General features: G+C 27.0%; 6 protein-coding genes across 8 annotated transcripts; 4 read left to right on the forward strand and 2 right to left on the reverse strand.

Moving 5' to 3' along the window:
- Positions 1 to 21: 21 nt before the first annotated feature.
- On the reverse strand, positions 22 to 1998 carry LOC107067693 (uncharacterized). 2 transcript variants are annotated; one of them, XM_089179380.1, is made up of 5 exons: positions 1864 to 1997; positions 1546 to 1749; positions 1281 to 1451; positions 818 to 1220; positions 22 to 641 (listed from the first exon to the last, which is right to left on the reverse strand). In XM_089179380.1, exons 2-5 carry the CDS (start codon positions 1654 to 1656, stop codon positions 322 to 324), a joined length of 1005 nt encoding a protein of 334 aa, XP_089035506.1. In that variant the 5' UTR covers positions 1657 to 1749; positions 1864 to 1997; the 3' UTR covers positions 22 to 321. The 2 variants fall into 2 exon arrangements, with proteins under 2 accessions (XP_089035506.1, XP_015178917.2); XM_015323431.2 differs by having other exon boundaries at positions 1546 to 1998.
- Positions 1999 to 2338: 340 nt separating this feature from the next.
- On the forward strand, positions 2339 to 8135 carry nito (RNA-binding protein spenito). Its single transcript, XM_015323512.2, has 2 exons — positions 2339 to 2824; positions 3196 to 8135. The coding sequence occupies exons 1-2, from the start codon at positions 2700 to 2702 to the stop codon at positions 5378 to 5380; spliced, it is 2310 nt and encodes a 769-aa protein (XP_015178998.1). The 5' UTR covers positions 2339 to 2699; the 3' UTR covers positions 5381 to 8135.
- Positions 8136 to 9675: 1540 nt separating this feature from the next.
- On the forward strand, positions 9676 to 14508 carry OstDelta (oligosaccharide transferase delta subunit). Its single transcript, XM_015323471.2, has 11 exons — positions 9676 to 10015; positions 10328 to 10536; positions 10721 to 10852; positions 11119 to 11273; positions 11452 to 11591; positions 11668 to 12043; positions 12293 to 12472; positions 12563 to 12782; positions 12872 to 13084; positions 13662 to 13833; positions 14080 to 14508. The coding sequence occupies exons 1-11, from the start codon at positions 10009 to 10011 to the stop codon at positions 14217 to 14219; spliced, it is 1944 nt and encodes a 647-aa protein (XP_015178957.1). The 5' UTR covers positions 9676 to 10008; the 3' UTR covers positions 14220 to 14508.
- Positions 14509 to 15104: 596 nt separating this feature from the next.
- Positions 15105 to 17001, reverse strand: LOC107067608 (dynein regulatory complex subunit 2). The gene is made up of 5 exons (XM_089179284.1): positions 16784 to 17001; positions 16479 to 16690; positions 15753 to 15875; positions 15458 to 15652; positions 15105 to 15364 (listed from the first exon to the last, which is right to left on the reverse strand). The coding sequence occupies exons 1-5, from the start codon at positions 16999 to 17001 to the stop codon at positions 15105 to 15107; spliced, it is 1008 nt and encodes a 335-aa protein (XP_089035410.1).
- A 1216-nt stretch (positions 17002 to 18217) lies between these two features.
- On the forward strand, positions 18218 to 20483 carry LOC107067613 (uncharacterized). 2 transcript variants are annotated; one of them, XM_089179388.1, is made up of 4 exons: positions 18218 to 18547; positions 19022 to 19308; positions 19619 to 19854; positions 19924 to 20483. In XM_089179388.1, the coding sequence occupies exons 2-3, from the start codon at positions 19022 to 19024 to the stop codon at positions 19836 to 19838; spliced, it is 507 nt and encodes a 168-aa protein (XP_089035514.1). In that variant the 5' UTR covers positions 18218 to 18547; the 3' UTR covers positions 19839 to 19854; positions 19924 to 20483. The 2 variants fall into 2 exon arrangements, with proteins under 2 accessions (XP_089035514.1, XP_015178752.1); XM_015323266.2 differs by having other exon boundaries at positions 18231 to 18590.
- Positions 20484 to 20615: 132 nt separating this feature from the next.
- On the forward strand, positions 20616 to 22585 carry LOC107067637 (uncharacterized). Its single transcript, XM_015323304.2, is given in 5 exon segments — positions 20616 to 21753; positions 21850 to 22032; positions 22034 to 22089; positions 22175 to 22375; positions 22451 to 22585. Coding segments are annotated over 4 exon segments (450 nt in total). The 5' UTR covers positions 20616 to 21753; the 3' UTR covers positions 22461 to 22585.
- Positions 22586 to 22816: the final 231 nt, after the last annotated feature.

The following is a 22816-nucleotide window of genomic DNA, read 5'->3' on the forward strand; positions in this document are numbered from 1 at the left end:
AAAAGATTCATATCAACATGATTCAGGTATTTAAAAAATGTTTTTATTATTTATTCTTGTATAAAAGAGTTTGTCCCATAACACCTTGTTAACAAACCCATTTATCTTACCACCTTTTAAGAGTCTACAGTGTTTTAAAACGGTCACCCATTAAATTACCAATATGCCCATAATTGCTTAAATTTAAATAGTATAGAAACTAATTTTGTCAAGAAAATAAAGCTGTAGACTAAATATTTAGAATATAATTTTTAGAATATAATTTTAGAAAATAATATATTTTAAAACACTTGCAGAATTTTATTATTGCTGATCTTACTTTTACGAAGAAGTAATTTTTTTAATTGATTTAGGAGTATGTTCCACTTTGCATTTTTTTGTATGATTATAAAGAGAACTATAATGTTTATATTTAGATCCACATACATGGCAACGGAATGCTTTATTTATGGTATGCGTAAAAGAATGCTGGCTCAAATATCTTTCCTTCGTAAAAGTTTTTTCGCATATTTTACATGGATACTTAATTTCTCCCGTATGAATTTTTAAATGTCTAATTAATTCACTGTGAGATACGAACAACACGTCGTTGCATACCTGACATGTAAAATTTTCTTTGTTGGCATTCCTCTTCTTGCAACCTATTAGAACAAATTGGAACAAATAAAATCTATTTTTTAATTTATAAATTTTACTATAAATATTGCATAGATATTCGTCTTAAATATCAATGTATTAATATATGAGAATAAAGTCTGGATTTTATGTTAAACTGCATACTACAACTTATACATTTAAATAATTTCAAGTTTTTTACCTCTTTTCTTGCTTTCTTTGATTATATGAAATCTGCAATGCTTAAGAAACTCTTCTATGTATAGAAATTCCTTTAGACAAAAATGACACTTCAAAATCTTGTCTTTATTCTTTAAACGATCACTTTTTCTGCTACCATTTATTCCAGATCTTTTTAACTTCTTTTTTAATTTCAACTTATTACTAGTTTTGAAAGTATCTTGACTATCTGCAGAATTTGAAACTACATCATCTGAATGCCTCAAATTATCAAATCCATTGTTATCTTGTATATGACGATCATCATCATTATTGTAATGTGTATTGAAATCATTTTCATCCGTTATTTCCTCAGTTTTTATAAATACATAACCATAATCCATTTGCAGTGTCTCACTGGTTATGTCCGTTTGTACTTGAGCGTTCTAAAATCATTCTCTGTAATATATAGGTCAACAACACAAACAAATATTTTCGTTAAATACCTGATATATTTTAATTTTGCTTAAAGTATCGTCATAGTTAAAATCCATTTTATAATGAGCGCGTAATAAACAGTCAAATATTTTACATTTTTCTCGAAATTCGTTAAATGATTTTAATTTTCCAAAACATACTGTGCATAATAACTTAGGCAATGCATCGTTATTTGTTATCTAAAAAATATAACGATGATACAAAAATAAATTTAGTACGTAATTTTGATACGAAATATAAATAATTTAATATTAATTTAAAATATATATTCACCTTTATTGAAAAACAATCAAAAATAATTGAACATAATTTTTCATTCTCTAAAGAAACCACATTCAACATATTTTCTTCCTTTTGAAGGCATAACCTACATACATTCTCCATTTTTATTTTTATGTCGAAATTTTCTGATCAATTAATTGTAACTTTTAGAAATTTTAATTGTATCTTCATAAATATTATATAAGATTTTTATTTCTATATAAAAAAAGATAATTATAAACATTTAGTAGTAACCTTTCGAATAAAAATACTTAAATGGCGCGAAAAATGTTGACAATAAATAAGCATAACAAAACACATGTCTTTTACTTAAATATGAAATCCAAATTTCATAAATATCTGCAATGATATATATTAATACTCTTTTTATTTATACGATAAATATATTAACAATTCTTCAGTTCTATATAAAAATAAATAATACAATACATATCACATATAGGACAGACAAACACTAAACCGTTTCACTAATAACATATAATACAATATAGATAGTTAACTTTAAAAGAAACGCCAGAAATAGTGGTGCCACCTACACGTGACAAAATGTATACTACATTTAAAAATGTTAAATATATACATTTATATATAAATAAGAAGTAAAAAATAAGTTATAAAACGAGTAAATAATGATTGAAGATATGTACGCGCGTGTATTATTAATTATTGAATTGTTAAAAAAAAGTTTAATCTCGTTTACAAAGATAGTCGATTAAATGCAAACGAGGTATTATTCATAAACCAATGAGATTCCTTGATGCCATACGATACGCCGTACTTGCAACTACTTGCAACACTATATGGATTTTCTTATTTCGATATACGTCAATTTCACCGAACAACGTCATATTATTAGTAAATTATTTCATAATCTTTATTTATTTGATTTATAATAATATTAATGGACTATAATTATTATTATATTTAAACATAATAATAATATTGCTAACGGAAGTACGTAAATTGGTGAAGCGATATCAAAACGCCATTTTGTGTGTCCTTTCAAGCGAGGAAGGTAGTCTTCTATACATAGAAAGATAAAAATACTTAAATCTTGTATTTAAGTATTCTATCTATTCGCGATATTAGCGGGTGGATATTATTTCTTCTTCTTTATTTCACTACGATATAATTAAACTGCGTTGATGATTGGGATTCCGCGAGACGACCGACATAAAATCACGGTTAAAATCCGCAACAACATGAAAAGAAGTTCGAGTCGTGATACTCCACCTCCTCGGGTGAAACGAAGTCGATCTTCCATGGGAAGGTAAGCGTTATTTATTTATCTATTTCATTGTAAACTCATCGTTACATTTGTCATATATGCTCGCAAATATATGACAAAGCATTTTTATTCATGATCTTCGTTATCGTTTAATTATAATTTAATATTTATAATATACACATTAAATTATGATGGTATGTAATTAAAATTTATTTTATAGATTTATATTAGGTATATGCGATTTTAGTACAATAAGATATTTATTTATATATATATATATATATATATTGTATTGAAACATTATTGATTTTATGAATTATTATTATTTTTAGATAAATATGAGAATCATGTGTCATTGTAATGTTTGTTATTTAATCTGTAATAGATAGTATAATATTCTTATCAATTTATAGATATGATGATTCAAGTGATGAACGGATTACGCCTGAACGTATTCGACGACGTAGCAGAGGTGCAAGAAGTCCTAGTCCATCAGCAAGAGCGTCATCTCATGCGCGTTATGTAGAGTCCAGTTCACATCGCGACGAATATTTGCGTGCACCTCGAGATTTACCACCTGAACGACCATACAGTTATAAAGTTCTTTGTGTCAGTTCCATTCACCCAAAAGCCAGTGATGAAGTAATTAAAGATACTTTGTATAGAGAATATAAAAAGTTTGGTGATTTTTCTATAAGAATTTCTCATGAATTAGATGAACGCGTTGCTTATGTGTGCTTCAGGAGCTCAGAAGATGCACGAGATGCAAAACATGCTAAACCACGAATTATAATGTATGATAAAGTAGCTTTGGTAGAGCCAGTTTATGAAAGACCCGATACGTATCGTAGGCAAAGATCTGTTTCACCACCAGATTATGAACGGTATTATGCTAGATCTCCAGGTCCAACGGATAGACATAGACCATTAGATCGATATGAACGTGTATATGGGCCTCCTGTAGGTTTGCCACCCCATCGTGAAATGAGAAGAGAAACGATACCACCACCTCACCACGAATTTGTTAGGCCACCCATTCATCACGGACCGCCTCATGTACATCCTGGTCCTCCTCATCATTATGGTCCACCTAGACATATGATGCTTCGTCATCCTGTTCATGGATTTGAACGAGTTGAAAACAAGAAAGATAAATTTCCCAATTATCTCCATCACGTTTCTCCAGAAGATGACCCTCTTGCAACTAGGACTCTTTTTGCTGGTAATTTGGAAATTAATATAACTGAGGATGAATTACGTAGAATCTTTAGTAAATACGGCGTTGTTGATGATATCGATATCAAAAGACCACCGCCAGGAACAGGAAATGCATATGCTTTCGTCCGATTCCAAACATTAGATATGGCTCATAGATGCAAAGTTGAACTTTCTGGGCAATATATAGGAAAGTTTCAATGCAAGATAGGATATGGTAAGGCAACTCCTACAACACGAATATGGGTTGGTGGTTTGGGTCCTTGGACTTCGGTACCTCAATTAGAAAGAGAATTCGACAGATTTGGAGCCATTAAAAAAATTGATTATCTTAAAAGCGAAAGTAATGCATATATCCTTTATGACTCCATTGATGCAGCACAAGCTGCTGTAAAAGAGATGCGTGGTTTTCCTCTCGGTGGTCCTGAACGAAGATTAAGAGTTGATTTTGCAGATGTAACTCCTGGTTTTGGTTTTAAGCCCAGATCATATCCAGAAGACAATGCTGAGTTTCGACCACGTTTAGTAGACTATGAATCACCATATGATCCTTATGGTCCTGAAACTGAATTTGGTTATGGACCAAGAGGTTTTCGAGGACGAGGAAGTGCACCATGGCACGAAAGAAGAGGTGGTGGCAGAGGTGGTTACCGTGGTACTGTTCCAGATGGTTATATCCGTGAGGAAGCAGATTGGTCCAGTCGCAGACCACTTCCAGAGCTAGAATACGAACCTCCTCGGGCAAGAAGATCAATGTCACGAGAACCTGGTGTAGATCGATCAAGATCTAGATCACCACGTAGAAGACAAATGGATTCAGATTCAGATTCGGAAAATACTCGTACAGGAATGCTCTCAACGTCTCGTACTTTACCAGAAGTTGCACGAAAATCTATTGCAGTTTGGCAAGGTGCATTAATATTAAAGAATTCACTATTTCCAGCTAAATTTCATCTTACAGATGGAGATACTGAAATAATAGATGCTCTTATGAAGGATGAAGAAGGTAAACATATGCTTAGAATAACACAACGTCTTCGTCTCGATCAACCAAAGTTAGATGATGTATCGAAAAGAATACAAACTTCTAGTTCACACGCGATATTTCTTGGTCTTGCCGGATCAAGCGGAGCTATTACAAACGATGATGCTAATGTTCAAACTAGACCGCTTCGTAATTTGGTTTCATATTTAAAACAAAAAGAGGCAGCCGGTGTTATATCACTTTTAAATAAAGATACAGAAGGAACTGGAGTACTCTATGCATTTCCACCGTGTGCATTTTCTACAGAGCTCCTGAAGCGTACGTGTCCTAGTTTAAGCGAAGAAGGTTTAAAAGAGGATCATTTGGTAATTGTTGTTGTTAAAGGTGGTAGTGCCTAAATTTTAATTTGGAGTAACACAAACAATTGCTTAATTCATGAGTAACAAACAAAATCATTTCATTATTTTAATACTTCCTGCAGTGAAGTATTATTCTGATTTAATTGGTAAAATGATTAGAGAAGAATGATGTACAGAAGTTGTAGCAATGATCGATGCTTTTTGATCCATATAAGTATTATTATTATTATTATCATCATCATAGATTTAATTGAATCATTTTGTACTATCATTTATTTGTTAATATGATTTTTAAAACAACTCTATTTGCTTATACAGTTAATATCTTTTAATTATTAATATTTTCATTTTCACAAATGTAGATAATATATGAAATAGAAATATTTGAATCCGTCTAAATACTTAAGTCTATAATAATATAAAATTTATTAAATAACTAAAATATATTGAAGCACAAGTTGGAACAATTTTAATGGATTCTAAATATGAATTATAAATAATAGTATATTATTATTATTATTACTATTATTATTATTATTATTATTATTATTATTATTATTATTATTATTATTATTATTATTATTATTATATATATATATCTCACAAAAAAAAAAGAAAAGAAAAGATCAAAGTATATACATCAAAAAAAATATTAAAGAATAATACTTATATTGTATCAAAAAACATTATTAATAGCGCGTTTAATTGATGGAACTCAGAAATTTTAAAGTGGATGCATAAAATGAAGTACATCATTAATAAGGTACCTTTACTATAAGAGTCTTGACAAAAAAAAATAATATTATTACCCTTATAATCAGAGGTAAATGTTTAACTATATAGATATTATAAGAATTTATCTGTATTATACACACACATATATATATATATATATGTATATGTATATACTCATTATATATATATATATATATATCCGTATTTCCAACGATGATGACATTACTGTACACAGATCTTTCACATTTATAGCATATAATTTTATTATTCTTTTTAATATTATTCACAGAAAAAAAGAAAAAAAAATATAAGAACACAGTGACTTCCATATATTTATATATAAAATTCTTATTATTAAAAATATGTTTATATATTTAACAGGAATTGACTTTAAATGTCATTGATTGAGACAATAGAATGCAGATATAATTATAAACAGAAGAAATAATGTAGCTTCTTACTATTTGAGCCTAATGATATAAGTATTATATTTTTGTTTGATGAATTATTCATATTGCAATAATAATAATTATTGCTTACTCCAAAAAAAATCATTTTGATACAACGGTCAAATACATATTTAATGGGGGAAAAAAAATTAAAATGACACATGTTGCTGTATTTTCAACAGCTACATTAATAAATTCGTAAAGAGAACTTTTCTATTTCTCTTTTTGGAATTTATAGAAAAAAAAATGTGAAAGGCCTGGTTTTGAAAAAAAAAACAAACAAACAAAAAATGTGTTAGATAAGAAATATCATCGATATCATAGTATTATGAATTTTAGCTCACATTTCCATGAACTTGATCTTTTTCATTTATAATCTGTAGATTCTTTTGAGTGAATTTAATACCACTTAAGTGATTGTGCAGTAAATATTTTGTGCATAGTTTCATGAGTTTATCAAAGAGAGTGTCTGAGAGTGATGATATAGTGAGGAAGAGACGGAATAATGATTTAATCTGCGTTAAGAAAAGTTGATAACATCTGTTGTGTATCGTTCAATTGATTACAAAAGTTCATATTAAGTGAGGATATATTATCTAAAGGACAGTGTTTTGGTGGTAGTTAAAAAAAAAAGGAAAAGTAATGGAAAGAAAAAAGAAAAGAGAAAAAAAAAGCTTTGAAAAATGTGTACAGTGATGTATAAAAAAAAAACAAGTGTTTGTGTTTTGTCTTTGAGTATGGAATAGATTCAGCGAATGATTATTTCTGAAATTAATTAATTCAATATTTTAGAAATGATGATACGCACTATCTCGACCATACTCAAATACAATTGAAAGGTGCAGTGGTTATAGTACACCTGGTGATCGAACAAACAAAAAATAGATGACATTTATGCAGACAAAAATAAAAGTATGTGTTGCTTTTCTTGATACCGTTATCCACATATACCAAAGTCAAAAATCTTCGTACAATGTCGTAAAACAACAGTGTTATTCCAATTTCTAATTTGAGTTCTCTAATCAAATTTATTCAAGTAGATCAATTTTGCAGAAATAGGTCTTCTTTTCTGTTTTTTTTTTTTTTTTTTAAATTGTTTCTATTTGTTTTTTTTTATTTATTATTTTTTTTTTCTCTTTTGTAAGAAATAAAGAGAGAAAGAGAGAGGAGTGCGTGCTATGTGTGTATGTGAGAGAGAGAGAGAGAGAGATAAATGGAACATTTAAAATGGAGATTAATTATTCAGAAGACATTAATGCAATCTTTCAAATGAAAAAAAGCCTGCTTGTGTGTAAAAAATTGAGTTGGAATACAATATATATATATATAATTTTTTTTTTTTTTTTAGTTTTTCACGGGTAATTTATTTCATTTCTTTTTCTTTATCTAAAAGTGAAGTTAATAGTGAATAATGGTGTTGTGATTTGTTCCTTACTGAATGACAATATCAAAAATATCCGAAAAGTATATGATAGATCGCAAATTTGTAGTGCTTGTGGCTTTTATAAAATAATTTCTCTATATAAAAGATGAAGAAAGTCAATCATATTTTCCTTATAATATAGTTTTCACGTTATCAGTAATAATAATAATAATAATAATAATAATAATAATAAAAAAAGAAAAATTAATAATTTGTGATTTGTGTTTTCTGTGACACGTGATGATACAATATTTATAAACAAAAACAAAACAAGCAGACGTATTAAACTCAGTTATAAATCCGGGTATCATTCTGATTTGTAAAGAAGTTTTACATACTATGAAAAAGTATAGTTAGTTGTGATATCTCCAAAAATGTATTGAGTCTCAATATTGTGCACTCAATTGTGTAGTTCTGTATACCTGGGAACAAAACTGGAAAATGGATCTTGAGGGAAAATACAGAAGACACGAAAAAGGTTTGATTAGAAAGCTTCTATCTATCGCAAAAAAAAAAAAAAAGAAAATATAAATCCTACTACCATGTTTTCTAATTGTAGAGCAAAATGGTAAAATATATTTCTTTATAATTCATATTCTTTGCATTAAAATTAGCACTTTATATTATTTACATGGAATAATTAAAGAAAAAAAATTATTTTTACAAAAAATTAACAAAATATGGCTTTGAAAATTTCAGTATGAAAAATGATAAAATCTTTTAATTATAAATTGAATATAGAATTCTGACTTAAAAAGTATTTGACAATATTGTTTATAGTTTATTAAATTTGTATATTTTAATTAAATATCTTAGCATTTAGGATGAAATAAAGAAAAAAGAAGTATTCTTCGATGTGCGTTTAAAACATTAATGACTGAATGAAGATGACTGAAATAACCTCTATTTCATGTAAGTATTACTCGACTAATTGTAAATTAAAGCAGAGTTACATTGTAAATAATTTTGTAAATATTACATAATACTTGATAAAAAAAAAGTAAACAAATGCATACAAACAATGCAGTATTTATAGGTGTGTGAACTGTACGATGACACAAGACCACACAAATCAAGCTAGCATACAATTCAATGTTATTTAATAATAATAATAATAATGCAAAAATATTTCTTATTAAATTAACAGAGAAGTATAACAATATTTATGAATAATATTGTGTATCTGTGATAATATAGTTATAATTGTAATATAATAATAATATATAATTATTAAATAATTTTAGAATTTTAGATGATCTCAATCTCTGAGAAGAAAAAGTGGCGAAAAGATATTCGTTAAATTTATCAAATGATATTTTTATGAATATAATTACGAATATATATTCATAAATTAAATCAATATATATTTTTACATTACATATATTAAACATTTATATTTTTATATCAAATATATAATAAAAAATAATAAGAAAATACGATGTAGTCAAAAAATTCTTTATTTTCATTCATTTTACAAACGCTAATTTGACAATAAATAAATATAATAAGTTTTTAAAAAATTAATCTATAAAATATCTTTTAAACGCATGTTGATGTGAAAATAGGCATAAGACCTTAAAGAAATATATTAATTTATTTAGATTAATTTATTTATATTGATACATTTTATTTTTTAATTAACTAAATAATAAATATAATTTTTTATTTAATTTTTATCAAACACATAATAAATTATACCCAATCAGTATAAAAATATGAACTACGAATATAAAACTCTAGATAAATCAACCAATGAAATTCGATTATTTCAATAACTGATCGTTGATTGGTTCAAGAAGTCGATTAGTTATCTCATATCGAACTTCCGTTTAATTTTAATGGAGTTATCCTATTGATTGTGTTCACTTCCGAAATAATTCGATCAACCAATCAGAAAGCACTTTTAGCGCCCTCTAGATAGAAACGTATCGAGTGTAACGAAGACACGTGTACTCGAATAGGAGCCGGAAAGAGCCATTTTCTTTCGAGACTTGGAAAGGAGGAGATACTAAGCCAGCGTGGCCGGTGTGCTAGTGCACTATACCGCATATACTGCCATAATGGCGGGTGAGTAATATTTTAGTAACGATAAAATTAACCGATTTTTTTCTATTAATAATATATCCGTATTGATGTTTTTTTTTTATTTACCATTTTAAATAACAATTGATGTATACGCATGCACAATTACATAATAATATATTGTTAAAAATATTTAAGTACTTTTGTGAATATCGTGCACGCTTAGTTTTTGATTGAATTTTTTTCTATATATTTTTCTTTTTTTTGTATATTCTTACTTTAATTTACTAAAAATTATTATAAAAAAAGCAACACGATTATATAAAATTAGTTAATATTTTTCTTTTCTATTTATAGCTATATTACTTTTGTTGGTGGTATCAGTTTTATCTGCAACATACACGGTGGGAGAAACAATACCATCAGTTATTTCTTATTTATCAGAAAATGATAAAATTCGATTAAAACACGTCATCGATCCAGGTTTTAATCTGCAAGATCCTACTTCGACATATTATAGCGTGTACGGATATCAACTTCTTCATGAGCCTATACTTAATAAAGAAGTAGGTATTTTTGCTATTAAATGAAATTAATTTCATTTGTTTTTGTATTAATATATGATGAGAAATGCAAATATTGAATTTCATTGATTTTTTGATTAGTCTTCCTGATATTAATATTGAACATTAAAAGTTATTAAGTTATGTATTTCCTTTCATATTCATTAATTTTTAATGTATATTACAGAAAATTTGTAATTATTTGTTAAAATCCATTGGGGATGGTAACAATGTTGTACCTGAAACAGCCTTTTATATTGTATCAGCATGGAAAGCTATCGATACATGCCAAGATTTACCAATACCTGCGATTACAAAGGTACTTTTATTTATAAAATCATATTTTAGTAATATAAGATTTATTACTTAACTTTTAACGATGTAAAAGCTAGCTCTGTTGTTATGAGCTAAAGTAAAAAACTATTTCATATTTAATGATGCTTTTAAACTTTCGTTCTACTGCAAGAACATTGAAGAAAAATTGTACTTAACTGAAAATATTAAATTTATCTAATATAAATTATTGAAATTATATATAAATGATAAATATTTATAAGAATTATTTTTGTTTGTTCTGTAATATAGGTTTTGATGAATACTATAGACAAAGATACATCTACATTCGCTGAATTATATTATGCTGTAAATACATTAACACTCTTGTCACAAAAAATAACAACAGAGAAATCTGAAAAATTAGCTAAGACATTGGCTTTCAGAAAAGACGACAGTCTGTGGAAGTAAGTGTTAGTTAATAAAGTCTTGTGATTTAATTATTGTAAATGTTAATAATTGGCATGTGAAGTATGGACCAACGTGAAAAGTATTAGCAATTTATTACACCAATTGTATAACATAGTTAATCTATGCCAATGTTATACATAAATCCAAGTATGATACAGAGTATTTTGTATTTAGTCTTGGATATACCTTCCACATTGCTTCTGATCTTGGGTCCTTTGGTACATTTGCTTTGCATCGTATCGAGGATGCTATCATACAAGCAGATGAAGTAAATGGACAGTTCTTGCAATTCGAAGGTGGTCTGTCTATAACAAGTAAGTTGTAAATAATACAATTTATGTTATTTATATTAAATTAATTTATATATTAATATTAACGAATTATTTTTAGGCTTCCTCGTAAATGGTATCTTCAAGCTTAGTAATTCATTAAAAAAGAAACCACTCCTGACGTCTCAACAAATTGTCAAACTAACTAATTATCTTTTGTCAAGACGATCCGTGCAAACTCCTAAAGGCGTTGTAAGTCTTCTTTCAGCACTGAATACATTAGCAACTTATGAACATGAAACATTAGTATGTATCACCTTACCCGAAGAAGGAGTCATTGTTTCAAACAAACAACCACTTGTTACTGTTAAAGTTTGCGATATTTTTGGTAAACCATTGGCATCAGTACCTAAAGTTATCACAAATTATGTTAATAAATTGGATGATGATACTGCTATCCTCAATAAAGAAACATTACAGTCTTCAACAACAGATAAGTAAGTTTCATTAGGATTCAAATTTCTAATATTATTCATCCCCAATACTTTACTGATTCAATGATAAAAAATTGACTTCAGCTATACCTTGGGGTATAGTAATTGTTGAATTAACCCTTAAACCTTTTTTCAATGTAAGAAAGGTATAGAATTTCAACAAACAATTTTGTACTTACAAATATTTTTAATTAAAGTATTTGGGATACTCATATTTAATAATACATTTCATAATTTTCTGTCTTTTAATAGAACATTGTTTACGATGGATTTAATGAAAGCTAAGCCAGAACGTGGATTTTATAAAATATCAGTCTCAGCAGCATCTGCAACCAACATCGTTATGGTTAAAGTTCTTTCCGAAGTAGTGGTTGATTATTTAGAAATAGGAACAGGTGATGCTGATCAAACTACACAACCAAAATTAACAAGGTATATTGAAGTCTTATAAAAATTGTACAAAATTCTTACTGATATTCTATCCAGTTTTAACATGAAAAATTTTGTATACAAATTTTACAGAGTAACATATCTTGAAAAACTAAATCAAAAGATAGAAGCAGACTCCCAACAAAAATTAGTTGTCAGATTTTTGTTGAAAGATTCAGCTAACAAAAAACCAATGCGAGTTCATCAAGCATTTATTCGTTTATCATCTACATCTACTACCAATAATAACAATGATAATGAAATAACATTTGTAGCTGAGCCAGATAATGCTAATATTTATAAATTTGATATGGTAAGAGTTCACTAAACATTCAATTTATAATTGTATAATTATTTTAAAAATTTCGATGAAATGTACTAATTTATCAATTATATTTTTAGCCTTTAGCAGGAACAGCGATAAACTTTGCATATCGCAGTGGAGATTATAAAATAGCTTTAGTTATTGGTGATGCTGTATTAAGTAATTCTTTTGAATGGACTATTGCTACAGTAAATTTGAAATTCCCTGATGCTGTTGCTGCTGAATCGAGCGATAAGAATGCTATTTTCAAACAAAAAGCAGATATTTATACAACCAAACCAGAAATAAAGGTAATTATTAATAATCAATAAAGGAATAAACATCTTCTTAATATATATAAATTACGTGTCACGTTGTTTGTCCGCAATGAACTCCTAAACTACTGAACCGATTTTAATAAAATTTTGCACACTGTGTACAGTTTCATCCAACTTGAAAGATAGGATAGCTTATATCTCAATTTATAATTGCAATATTATTTTATTGCAAATTATTTGTTTATTAACAAAGAGTCATGATTATCTCTGTTAGTTCGATATGATTCTAACAGATGGCCGTATAAGGTAATTCGTTGACTTAAAGACGTGTGTGTACTAGACTGATTGTGAGCCACAGTAACGCGTGGTGGGACACCCCTAGTATAATATAACCAATGTTCGTTGGTGATAGAATATTTTTCATTATTCTAATCACTTCCATAACATTGGTAGAATAAATGACTTCAAAGCAACTTTATTTAGATTTCCAAATTAATTTTATATTTGGATTTGTATAATAAACTTTGAATGACATATTTATATTTAATGTGTGTAATATATTTTCATGATATTAAAAAAATTAATTAGTTTTTTTTTCTTATATCTATAGCACATGTTCCGTGAACCGGAGAAGAGGCCACCTGCTTTCGTATCAAATTTATTTACTGGCCTATGTTTAGCACCTGCCCTTTTACTTATCATTTTGTGGGCAAAACTTGGAGTCAATATATCTAATTTCCCCTTGTCTCTTAGTGCTGTAACATTCCATCTTGGATTAGGAGGTAAACTTTTAGATCAATTCCAAATATAATTTGATTATTATGCTCAATGCTTGACAGGCTATATTCTTCTATGTTGACTTGTTTTCAATTGAGCAGATAGAAAACGGTGAATTTTTCACAAATATAGTTCATTATTAACTATATTTGTAGCCCGATTATTCTCAACATAAATATTTGTAAATAATTATACGATATTAAGTATTACCAATAATTTTAATATATATTTTTCATTTTTTTTTTTTGTAGGTATTTTCGTACTGTTTGGAGTATTCTGGTTAAAATTAAATATGTTTGTAACATTGCGTTATCTTCTGGGACTTGGTGTTGTAACATTCCTTGCTGGTAACAAATTGTTATCGAACATTGCCCATAAACACAAATCATAAATCTCTAAATTATAAACGGAGGTTCCTTTAGCACGCTCAAGTGATAATATTATTATTACTATAAGTGCATTTTAAAATGATGAAAATTATAAACATGTACGTTATAGAAACAAAACATGGAAGTATGTTGTGTGTATTTTAAAATACGCACAGTTATTCAAAAATGAACATTCATTTTTATAGGTCGAAAGTGTAACGTTGTCGCTAATTCAATGTTGATGCAAAAGTGATATACTTTATCAAATATATCATTCTAACTAATATAATTTAATAAACATATTTAAATATATGCAATACTATATAATTCTCAAATAAGTTACTTTAGAATGTTATAGTTTTTCTACGTATTTCATTTGTACATAAAGACTTAAATAAATAAAATTTAAATTTAGATATATAAATATAAAATAAATATAAATATATATATATATATTGCATTTATTATAACTAAACTAATGAACGAAATTATGCAATGTCAAAGTCGAAGATTTTTATATTCACAATTTTTTCTAACAGTATTGAAATATAGAAAATAATTTATTTATTCACTATAATTAAATTAATTATGTTATATGCAACTTATAAAAAGGTGTCATATTATTTTGATAATAATTTTATTATTGTACATTTATTATGAATTTAAATTTGTTTTCTTTTCTTGCGATAAATAATCTTTCATTGTTTTTCTTAATATATTCATTTCTTTTCGTTGATTTTCCTTTTCTAATTTTAGTTCTTCAATAGTAATTTTAACTGCACCAATTCTACGCCAAAAATTGGTTAAATCTTGAAAGTTATTTATAATCTGTATTTGTACGGTATATTTGTTAGTAATATAAACATTTTCTTTAGAATAATTTGTCAAAGAAATGGAAAAAGAAATAATCAATTATGTTTATTCAAAATTGTATCATCTCCTACCTCCGCACTTCCTTGCAACTCGAACAATGTTGAAATCTTTTGAGGACTCGATTCCGTATAATTAGTATAAGAATAAATATTTTCATCAAGTGTTTCATACTTGTGACAAATTAAAAGTAGACTTAATAAACTTTCTACTTTTTTAACTAATCTTTCTAAATAATTTTTAGTCAACTTATATTCAGTCGTCGTTGTTGTTAATTGAATTCTATCTTCTTTTTGTTCTGTAATTGTTGAAACACAAATTAGAATTGAAAGAATATTTTAGAATAAATACCAAAAAAAATTATTGATGATATGAACAAAAATGCGCTTGCCAGAAATAAGACGATTTTTCATAATCCAATAAGAACTATAAAAGAAATGTTGTTCGTCCATAATTTCTTTGAAATCTTTGTTAACGTTAGCTTTATGAGTAGCAACTTTATCACGAAATTTATTAATTATTTCCGATAGAACAGAAATACGCACATATTGATTAGTTATAATCTGTTGATTTTTTTCATTTTTATCTTTAACAATTTCGTAAATTTTTCTTCGATTTTTAGTATCTACAAAAAAATCTTATTTATATAAAATGAAATTTCTTAAAATGCCTTATATGTATTATACTTCTATGATATGTAGCAATAGTTTTTTGCAGATCAGTTGAAAGTTCATTTAGTTGATTTTCTCTCTTGGAAACTGCTAATCTTCTCATATTAGTTTTATCACTAACGAAAGAATCGATTTTACCTTAAAAAGTTAATTAAATTGAAATAATATAGCTAACAAGTTGTATAAATAAATAAATAATTTACATTCATTATTAAACGGATGTCGAATATTTTCATACGAAGGCCATTTTATTTTGAACGATACAACATATTTACATTTAATTCTTTGCGGCACAGAATTTCAGTTAATAAAATAGCCCCAAAATGTTGCATAGAAATTTGATTACGTTTTAAATTAAACAAAATTGGTATATATTTTTTAATTAATAAAGGTATTACATAATTGTAATAAATGTAAAACATAAAAAAAAGAGTTAATAACCAATTGTTTTGCGTAAATTAGACGAAATATAAACTTATGAGCATGTTTAGCTATTGCAATAATATTTTAAGGTGGGACTAAAAATGTCCCACCGTGCATTACGGTGTATCAAAAAGGTGGGACACTTTTAATCCAACTGTGCTCCAAAGAGTTAAACATGATACAAATATTCGAAACTCACTTTATAACATTTATTTCAAATATTTATTATGATGATTAGACTTACTCATAGTTTTGCTTTTAATGTTACCAATCATATTATCCAATTGTTCTTGCGTAGAACGAATAATAGATTGTAACTGTGACAAATGTTCATTTCTTTTTTCAATGAAATATTTTCGATGTTAGCCTCGTTTAAAGTTTCATTCATTTTAGATTCATAAGTCATTGAAATAATACTAGTTTTCATATCATAAATATTAAACAAACGATCGATTATAGCATTGTGAGCATTGCGCAATGTTTCGTGTTGTTCTTTAGCTTCGTCGAGAGAATTTATTAAAATTTGAATACTATATTGAACAAAATAATATAAATTTGTTCTCTTATAAATCATTATTGTCTCGTTGATCGTTATCATTATAATTATTTATACAAAAATATACCTGTGATCTTTATTATCGATTATTCGATCAAATGTACGCCACGCAATTTCAATATTTTCTTTGATAATCGGCATTTTTGCACGCATCATTAATTCTCGCCATAATTGACGATACTTCATTGTATTCAATGCTCCCATTTTAATTTCACGATTTAAATGTTCCCTTTTTAACATTAATTGTCTTTCCAATGCCACTTTTTGTTTTTCTTCTTTCGTCATTGCTTTTTTCCATCGTACTTTCCTATCTCTTTTCAGTGGCATATTATTTTAATTACTTGCAAATATACATAAAAATATATTAATTTTATTTTAATAACAATAATAAATGTATACTGGATTGTCAAATATGTAATAATTTTTTGTTTCAAATAGAAAAAATAAAAGTAATTAAATAACTAAGGATATAAGTGATAAATAATAAATTAGAATTGTATTGTGCAATATTATATTAATAAAAAAGATTAATACTCGATTTATTGTTTTTATATTGGCTATAAAAATTAAGTAAAATAACTCTTGAATAGTTATTAAATAAATTATCTTACGTTTATTAATATCCTCTGCAAATTAATATATGCGGATACGTAATTAAATAAAAAAAGAAAAAAAACGTTGGATGGATCTTCTTAGAAAATAAAAATTTTAATGGACGAGGAGAATCATCTAGCCTCAAGCAATTTGAATAAAACGATCAATGAAATTCTGTATATAAATGATATTTCTAACTATTATGAAAATTCTCAAAGAATTCCAATGATTTTTAATGATTTCGTTAAACTTATTTGAATTTATAAAAGGTTACACGACATTTTTATTCGATGCTGTTATATTAATTTATTACATACATTTGTTTTTTTTGTTTATTACTATCGTATTCATTTGTAAATTGCAATAAAATTAATGACATTGAAATTTTAAATAATAATAATAAAAAAAAAAGAGGAAAAAAATGATGAATGAACCGTACCAATGATATTCTACGAAAAATTATACGCATTTACTTAAATGTTTGCTTATTTCATTTGAACGAGAATATTTGATCTTTCACAATTGTTTAGATTAAAATGACCTCGTTTAATGTTAATTATTAAAAGAGAGACAAAAAAAATAAAACATAGACGTATAATTATCACTAAAAAAAAGAAATTATAATTGTCCAAAATAATATTGAAAAGTTAATTTCAATCATTTTTAATATTAGAAAAGATGTTGTCATATGCGAGTAGTTAAATTGCACAATACAATTATTGTTTCTTTGAATTATGAATGCATAATTAATTTTTATCTATTTGTCGTCATTACAAAAAAATACAATTTTCATTAGTAAATATAAAAAGAAATAAAAGACAATAAATAATCAATGATTATAAAATCTAAATTTAAAAAGGAATGCGTTGGAATTAGGAAAACGAAGGTCGTGATGGTAATAAGATACTTTTTTTGGGAGAAGATTGCGTAAAATGACAAGGGACTTGATCGTTTCTCAAATAAATAAAAAAAAATTCTTAGCAAGTCAACAGTCGAGTTCAATGTCGTTCTTGGGTAAGGTGCGACGAGATGAAGAAAACCGGAAAGATGAGAATGAAAGATAAATTTGTATTTTATACGAATAACACGAATGTAACGTCAGTAGTGGTTACTTTGAAAGAAAACTATTGGTAGAACGATCTTTAATATTTCACTTTGTAGTCAAGATTTTTTTATGGAAGGGGCAACTTCCTTGATCTTATGCTATAAAAACTCTGGAAACTCGATCTAAGAAAGGGTACGTTAGTTTTAACTTTAAGATCAGGACACAATCAAACAAGGTTCGTAAAGAAACATTCTAACTTATCATCCTATTGTGATACATTTATTTTTTTCTTTAATATTATACTAAATAATATAAATTCAAAATTGTGTTAGAAAAAGTAAAAAAATAATTAATACGTTTCATCAAACATTATTTTACAATATTGTAATTAAACCATTTGTTGTAAAAATTGTATAAGTCTATTTTTGAACAAGATTGACATTACGTCATTTGAATTTTTTATTTATAATTATTGAAAAATTATGTGCTTTGTCAAATTTTTATTCTAAAATGGACTTCCACCACTTTCATAAGAAAAGATTTATATAATACTATTATTTAAAAATATATATATATAGATACAAGGAAGAAAAGTAAAGAGAAAGTGAGTGACAGAGAGAGAGAGAGTGAGAATATTAACAAAAATGAATTTTATTTTTTCAACAGATGAAACTCCATTACTTATTGGCATTAATTACATTTCTGATGGTTGCTTATGCAGCGTCAGAAACTACTCAAGATTTATCAGATTCATCGTTGGAATCAAACCAGGAAAATAAAATACGAGACAAGAGGACTTTACTTGGGCATGGTGTTCTTCTTGGGGGTGGTGCTCTTCTAGGGGGTGGTGCACTACTTGGGGGTAGTGCTCTTCTTGCCAAAAAAGCTCTTCTAGTTGGAGGTGGTGTTCTAGGTGCTAAAGCATTACTTGGTGCTGGTTTATACAAATCAAGGTAATTTGATTAAAATATTTCATTAAATTCTTTTTACAAAAATATTGGGTTGTTTGGAAAGTAATTTCGTTTTTTCCTGACATAATAAAGACATTAATTGATGCAAATCGGCAAATAACAACACGCGAGATCGGTGAGAGGTAAAATTTATTAAATTTAACTGTTTATGTCCGCTTGAAAGGCCTAGGTTTAACCTCGAAGCGAAAATTATTTTTATTTTCACAAAAGAAAAATTAAATTACTTTTACAACAACCCAATATTATCATTTGTAACATTATTGACAATGATTTGATGAATTTCTTTTTTTAGTTTGGGACATGGTTACGGCTATGGTAACTATGGTGGGGGATATGGTTACGGAGGTGGATATGGTTACGGTGGTGGATATGGATATGGCGGTGGATATGGATATGGTGGTGGATATGGATATGGTGGTGGATATGGACATGGATATGGATACCCAAGTGTGAGCCATTATTATGCTCAACCATCTTACGTGAATTATCATTCTCATGGTTATTGGCGATAATTTATATATATACCTTGTAAGTGTATTTCCTTTTTATATTTTAATTATTTTTCTTATTATTAATATAAATATATTTATGTTACAGAATACAATATTAAAATGAAGACAGAAATTCATAATAAAAATCTACGAATTGTATTTATGTTTATTTCACGTTAGACGTACCGAAATTGAAATTAATAATTAAAATTCGTAACCGAATTTGATAATTACAATAACAGAGCGTCATCAAAAAATATGCTTGTGCAAAATTATTAATTAATAATAAGATTATTTTTTATATAACTACTCATTCATTTAACATTTTATAATAAAAAAAAAAACAATGAATAAATGTATAAATCAAAATATAAATAAATTAATAATCATTTTATAAGAATAATAGATTTTAAAATGATATTGATATAATCGACATTTAAATTATTACAGCCACTGTTATATGCTGTAATCGAAATTCGTTAATTTTACGTGACACCAATTTTATATTATATCGATTTCGATATCCGATTACAATCCCATGTTTCTATTCTTTTTAAAAGGAAGTACATAAAAAATGACTTGTAGTAAAAATTCAATTTAACAAAAAAAACCCCCACAAAATAAAACTTTCAAATTTGTATTGAATTAAAACGAAAATTCGATCAAGTTGATTTTTATTCTTTACTATACCTTCTTTTTTTCTTTACATGATGCATACGATTTCGTATGGATTATCTAACCGTGAATTTAGTTTATAGAAATAAATAAAAAAGATCATCCCAAGCACGTTCGATAGCGAGTTGTGTATATGTCTTCAATTACAAGAACTGAATCCTAATGAACCTTCTTATTGAACCCTACTTGTTCGTATACTGTTATGTATATGTATGTAACTGTGTAAGGGAACAATGCGGATAAAAAAAAGTTAACTAATCGAAGGTGCGAGACAAGAAAGTGTTATAGTATTTCGATGAGATGGAGAATACGTCAACTTACTTAATAATGTGCGTGTGTACACACTGTGAAAATGAAAACGATGACCGACCGATATAGAAAGTGTCTGATGTCCACTCAGATTTCGTAAGTTTACACGGAAATTTCACTAATGGGTTCTATCAATAACCTACATTTCAAAGTTGAACAAGGATCTACCCAAAAAAAAAGAAACAAATTCTTAACAATTTTATTATATTTTATAATTTTTTTTATTGTAAATGGTGTAAGAAAAAAAAGGAAATTAAAAAAATGTTATACCCTTTAGCCACGCCCAAACCAAATCCTAAAATTCCAGTACCTAATAATTTCTTTTTTAAGAAAAGTGCCCTCTTAGTTCTCTTGTGTGTTTTTTTCTGTATTTACGGCAATGAACTTTCGAGTTCCTAATACCAGTTAATAATAATAATAATAATAATAAATGGTGTCTGATGATTTTTCGTATATACATTGTAAACAATCATCCAATTAAATTTTTATTTATTGAAGACACTAAAACAAAATAATGTATGTAACTGTGATAGTTACACTTGATATTATAGTAGAATGAATTAGAGTAAAGAAAAGAAAAATTTGTTTAAATTAGTTGTACGTGTATCTTCAATCTTTGAATCTACGATTTTAATTTGAAGTTAAATCTGTTAATATAAATCCTGTAACACATGATTTGTAATCAAATCATTGTTTTTTATGTTATATTAATTTTTTATTTATTAAATTGAGATTGTAAGATAACAATATAGAATAAAATCATATTGATATTGAGACGGAAAGTCCCAAACATCGAAGAAATGTCCAACGATACGATCGTTCGTGTTCGGACTGTAAAATATACTTGTGTCTTTGCTAACCAGGAGGTAGGTTGACTATAAAATCACGCATTTGCTCGTTGTTAGTCACAGTACTTTTTCTTATCCAGAAGTGTAAGGTAGTAAAGTTAAAGGTAAGTAAAAGATTACATGATTTTGTAATTAGACAAATTTCACTTCATCTTTTTTTCCCTTTTTAAAACATCGTTGTTTTGTTTGATTTATCGTAGATGCAACAATACACTATCTTTATCATCCTAGCTGTATGCAGTTGTATTGCATTATGCATTGCTACCGAAATTGATAATAATCAATACGATCATCAAGCAGATACATTAAAAACTCTCGATACAACTAATGAATTCAATAATGGAGCTGAAGAACACACAAGAACTAAGAGGACACTTTTTTTAAAAAAAGAAATTATTAAATGTTGGAATTTTAGGATTTGGTTTGGGCGTTGCTAAAGGGTATAACATTTTTTTTAATTTCCTTTTTTTTCCTTTTTTTTCCTTTTTTTTTTTAATTATTTCTTACAATTAATTTTTATTCCAGTTATAAACTTGGATACTACAGTGCTCCTGAAGTTCATCGTATATATGTACCACCACCACCACCAGCTGTTAAATATGTAGAATATGTTGAAAAACCAGTTTACATTTCAAGAATTATCGAAAAACCAGCACCAATTTACAAATCGGCTCATTTAGATTATGAACCATCCTGGTCGCAACCTGATCCTTCGCCTACCTACGGGTAATTAATTATTATCTCATAAATATCTTATTAACAAATTAATTTATATTTTTTCTTACTTTTTGTCTTTTTTAGATCCTGGTAAAACAAAGATTTAATGTTTTTTAATAAAATGTATAAAGTATAACCATCATTCAGGGAGTCAGCGAAAGAATTCAATAAATTCAAATTTGTACGAAAAAATTCCTCATAATTTGCATAGATTAATTTCTCATATATCTACCAGATTTATCAAAAAACATCATAAGAAAAATCAACCACTGTCTTTGAGCTTGCTCTTATTTATAACCAAAAAAATACTACATTTGTTTAATGTAATGTTGTTTTTATAATAAAACATTATTTTTATAATTTGTTCTTTGTAATATAATTATTCCCCATAATTATATTGATATAATAATAATAATAATAGTAATAATAATAATAATAATAATAATATAA

Source organism: Polistes dominula, unplaced genomic scaffold (assembly GCF_049000335.1).
Source record: "Polistes dominula isolate Pdom_NZ unplaced genomic scaffold, Pdom_raw_medaka contig_373, whole genome shotgun sequence".
NCBI classification, from domain to species: Eukaryota; Metazoa; Arthropoda; class Insecta; order Hymenoptera; family Vespidae; genus Polistes; species Polistes dominula.

Bases quoted from the DNA above. Each gene is read 5' to 3' on its own strand.
- LOC107067693 (XM_015323431.2), bottom strand. From the start codon at position 1,656: ATGGAGAATGTATGTAGGTTATGCCTTCAAAAGGAAGAAAATATGTTG. The intron at 1,221-1,280 runs GTATTTAACGAA...GAATGATTTTAG, and splicing joins GCAAAATTAAAATATATCAG to AACGCTCAAGTACAAACGGA. The intron at 642-817 runs GTAAAAAACTTG...TTGTTCTAATAG, and splicing joins CAAAGAAAGCAAGAAAAGAG to GTTGCAAGAAGAGGAATGCC.
- nito (XM_015323512.2), top strand. From the start codon at position 2,700: ATGATTGGGATTCCGCGAGACGACCGACATAAAATCACGGTTAAAATC. The intron at 2,825-3,195 runs GTAAGCGTTATT...ATCAATTTATAG, and splicing joins AGTCGATCTTCCATGGGAAG to ATATGATGATTCAAGTGATG.
- OstDelta (XM_015323471.2), top strand. The intron at 12,473-12,562 runs GTATATTGAAGT...CAAATTTTACAG, and splicing joins ACACAACCAAAATTAACAAG to AGTAACATATCTTGAAAAAC. The intron at 12,783-12,871 runs GTAAGAGTTCAC...TTATATTTTTAG, and splicing joins ATATTTATAAATTTGATATG to CCTTTAGCAGGAACAGCGAT.
- LOC107067608 (XM_089179284.1), bottom strand. From the start codon at position 17,001: ATGACGAAAGAAGAAAAACAAAAAGTGGCATTGGAAAGACAATTAATG. The intron at 16,691-16,783 runs GTATATTTTTGT...TGTTCAATATAG, and splicing joins ATCGATAATAAAGATCACAG to TATTCAAATTTTAATAAATT. The intron at 15,876-16,478 runs GTTACAATCTAT...TAACTTTTTAAG, and splicing joins AGAAATGAACATTTGTCACA to GTAAAATCGATTCTTTCGTT.
- LOC107067613 (XM_089179388.1), top strand. From the start codon at position 19,022: ATGAAACTCCATTACTTATTGGCATTAATTACATTTCTGATGGTTGCT. The intron at 19,309-19,618 runs GTAATTTGATTA...TTCTTTTTTTAG, and splicing joins GCTGGTTTATACAAATCAAG to TTTGGGACATGGTTACGGCT.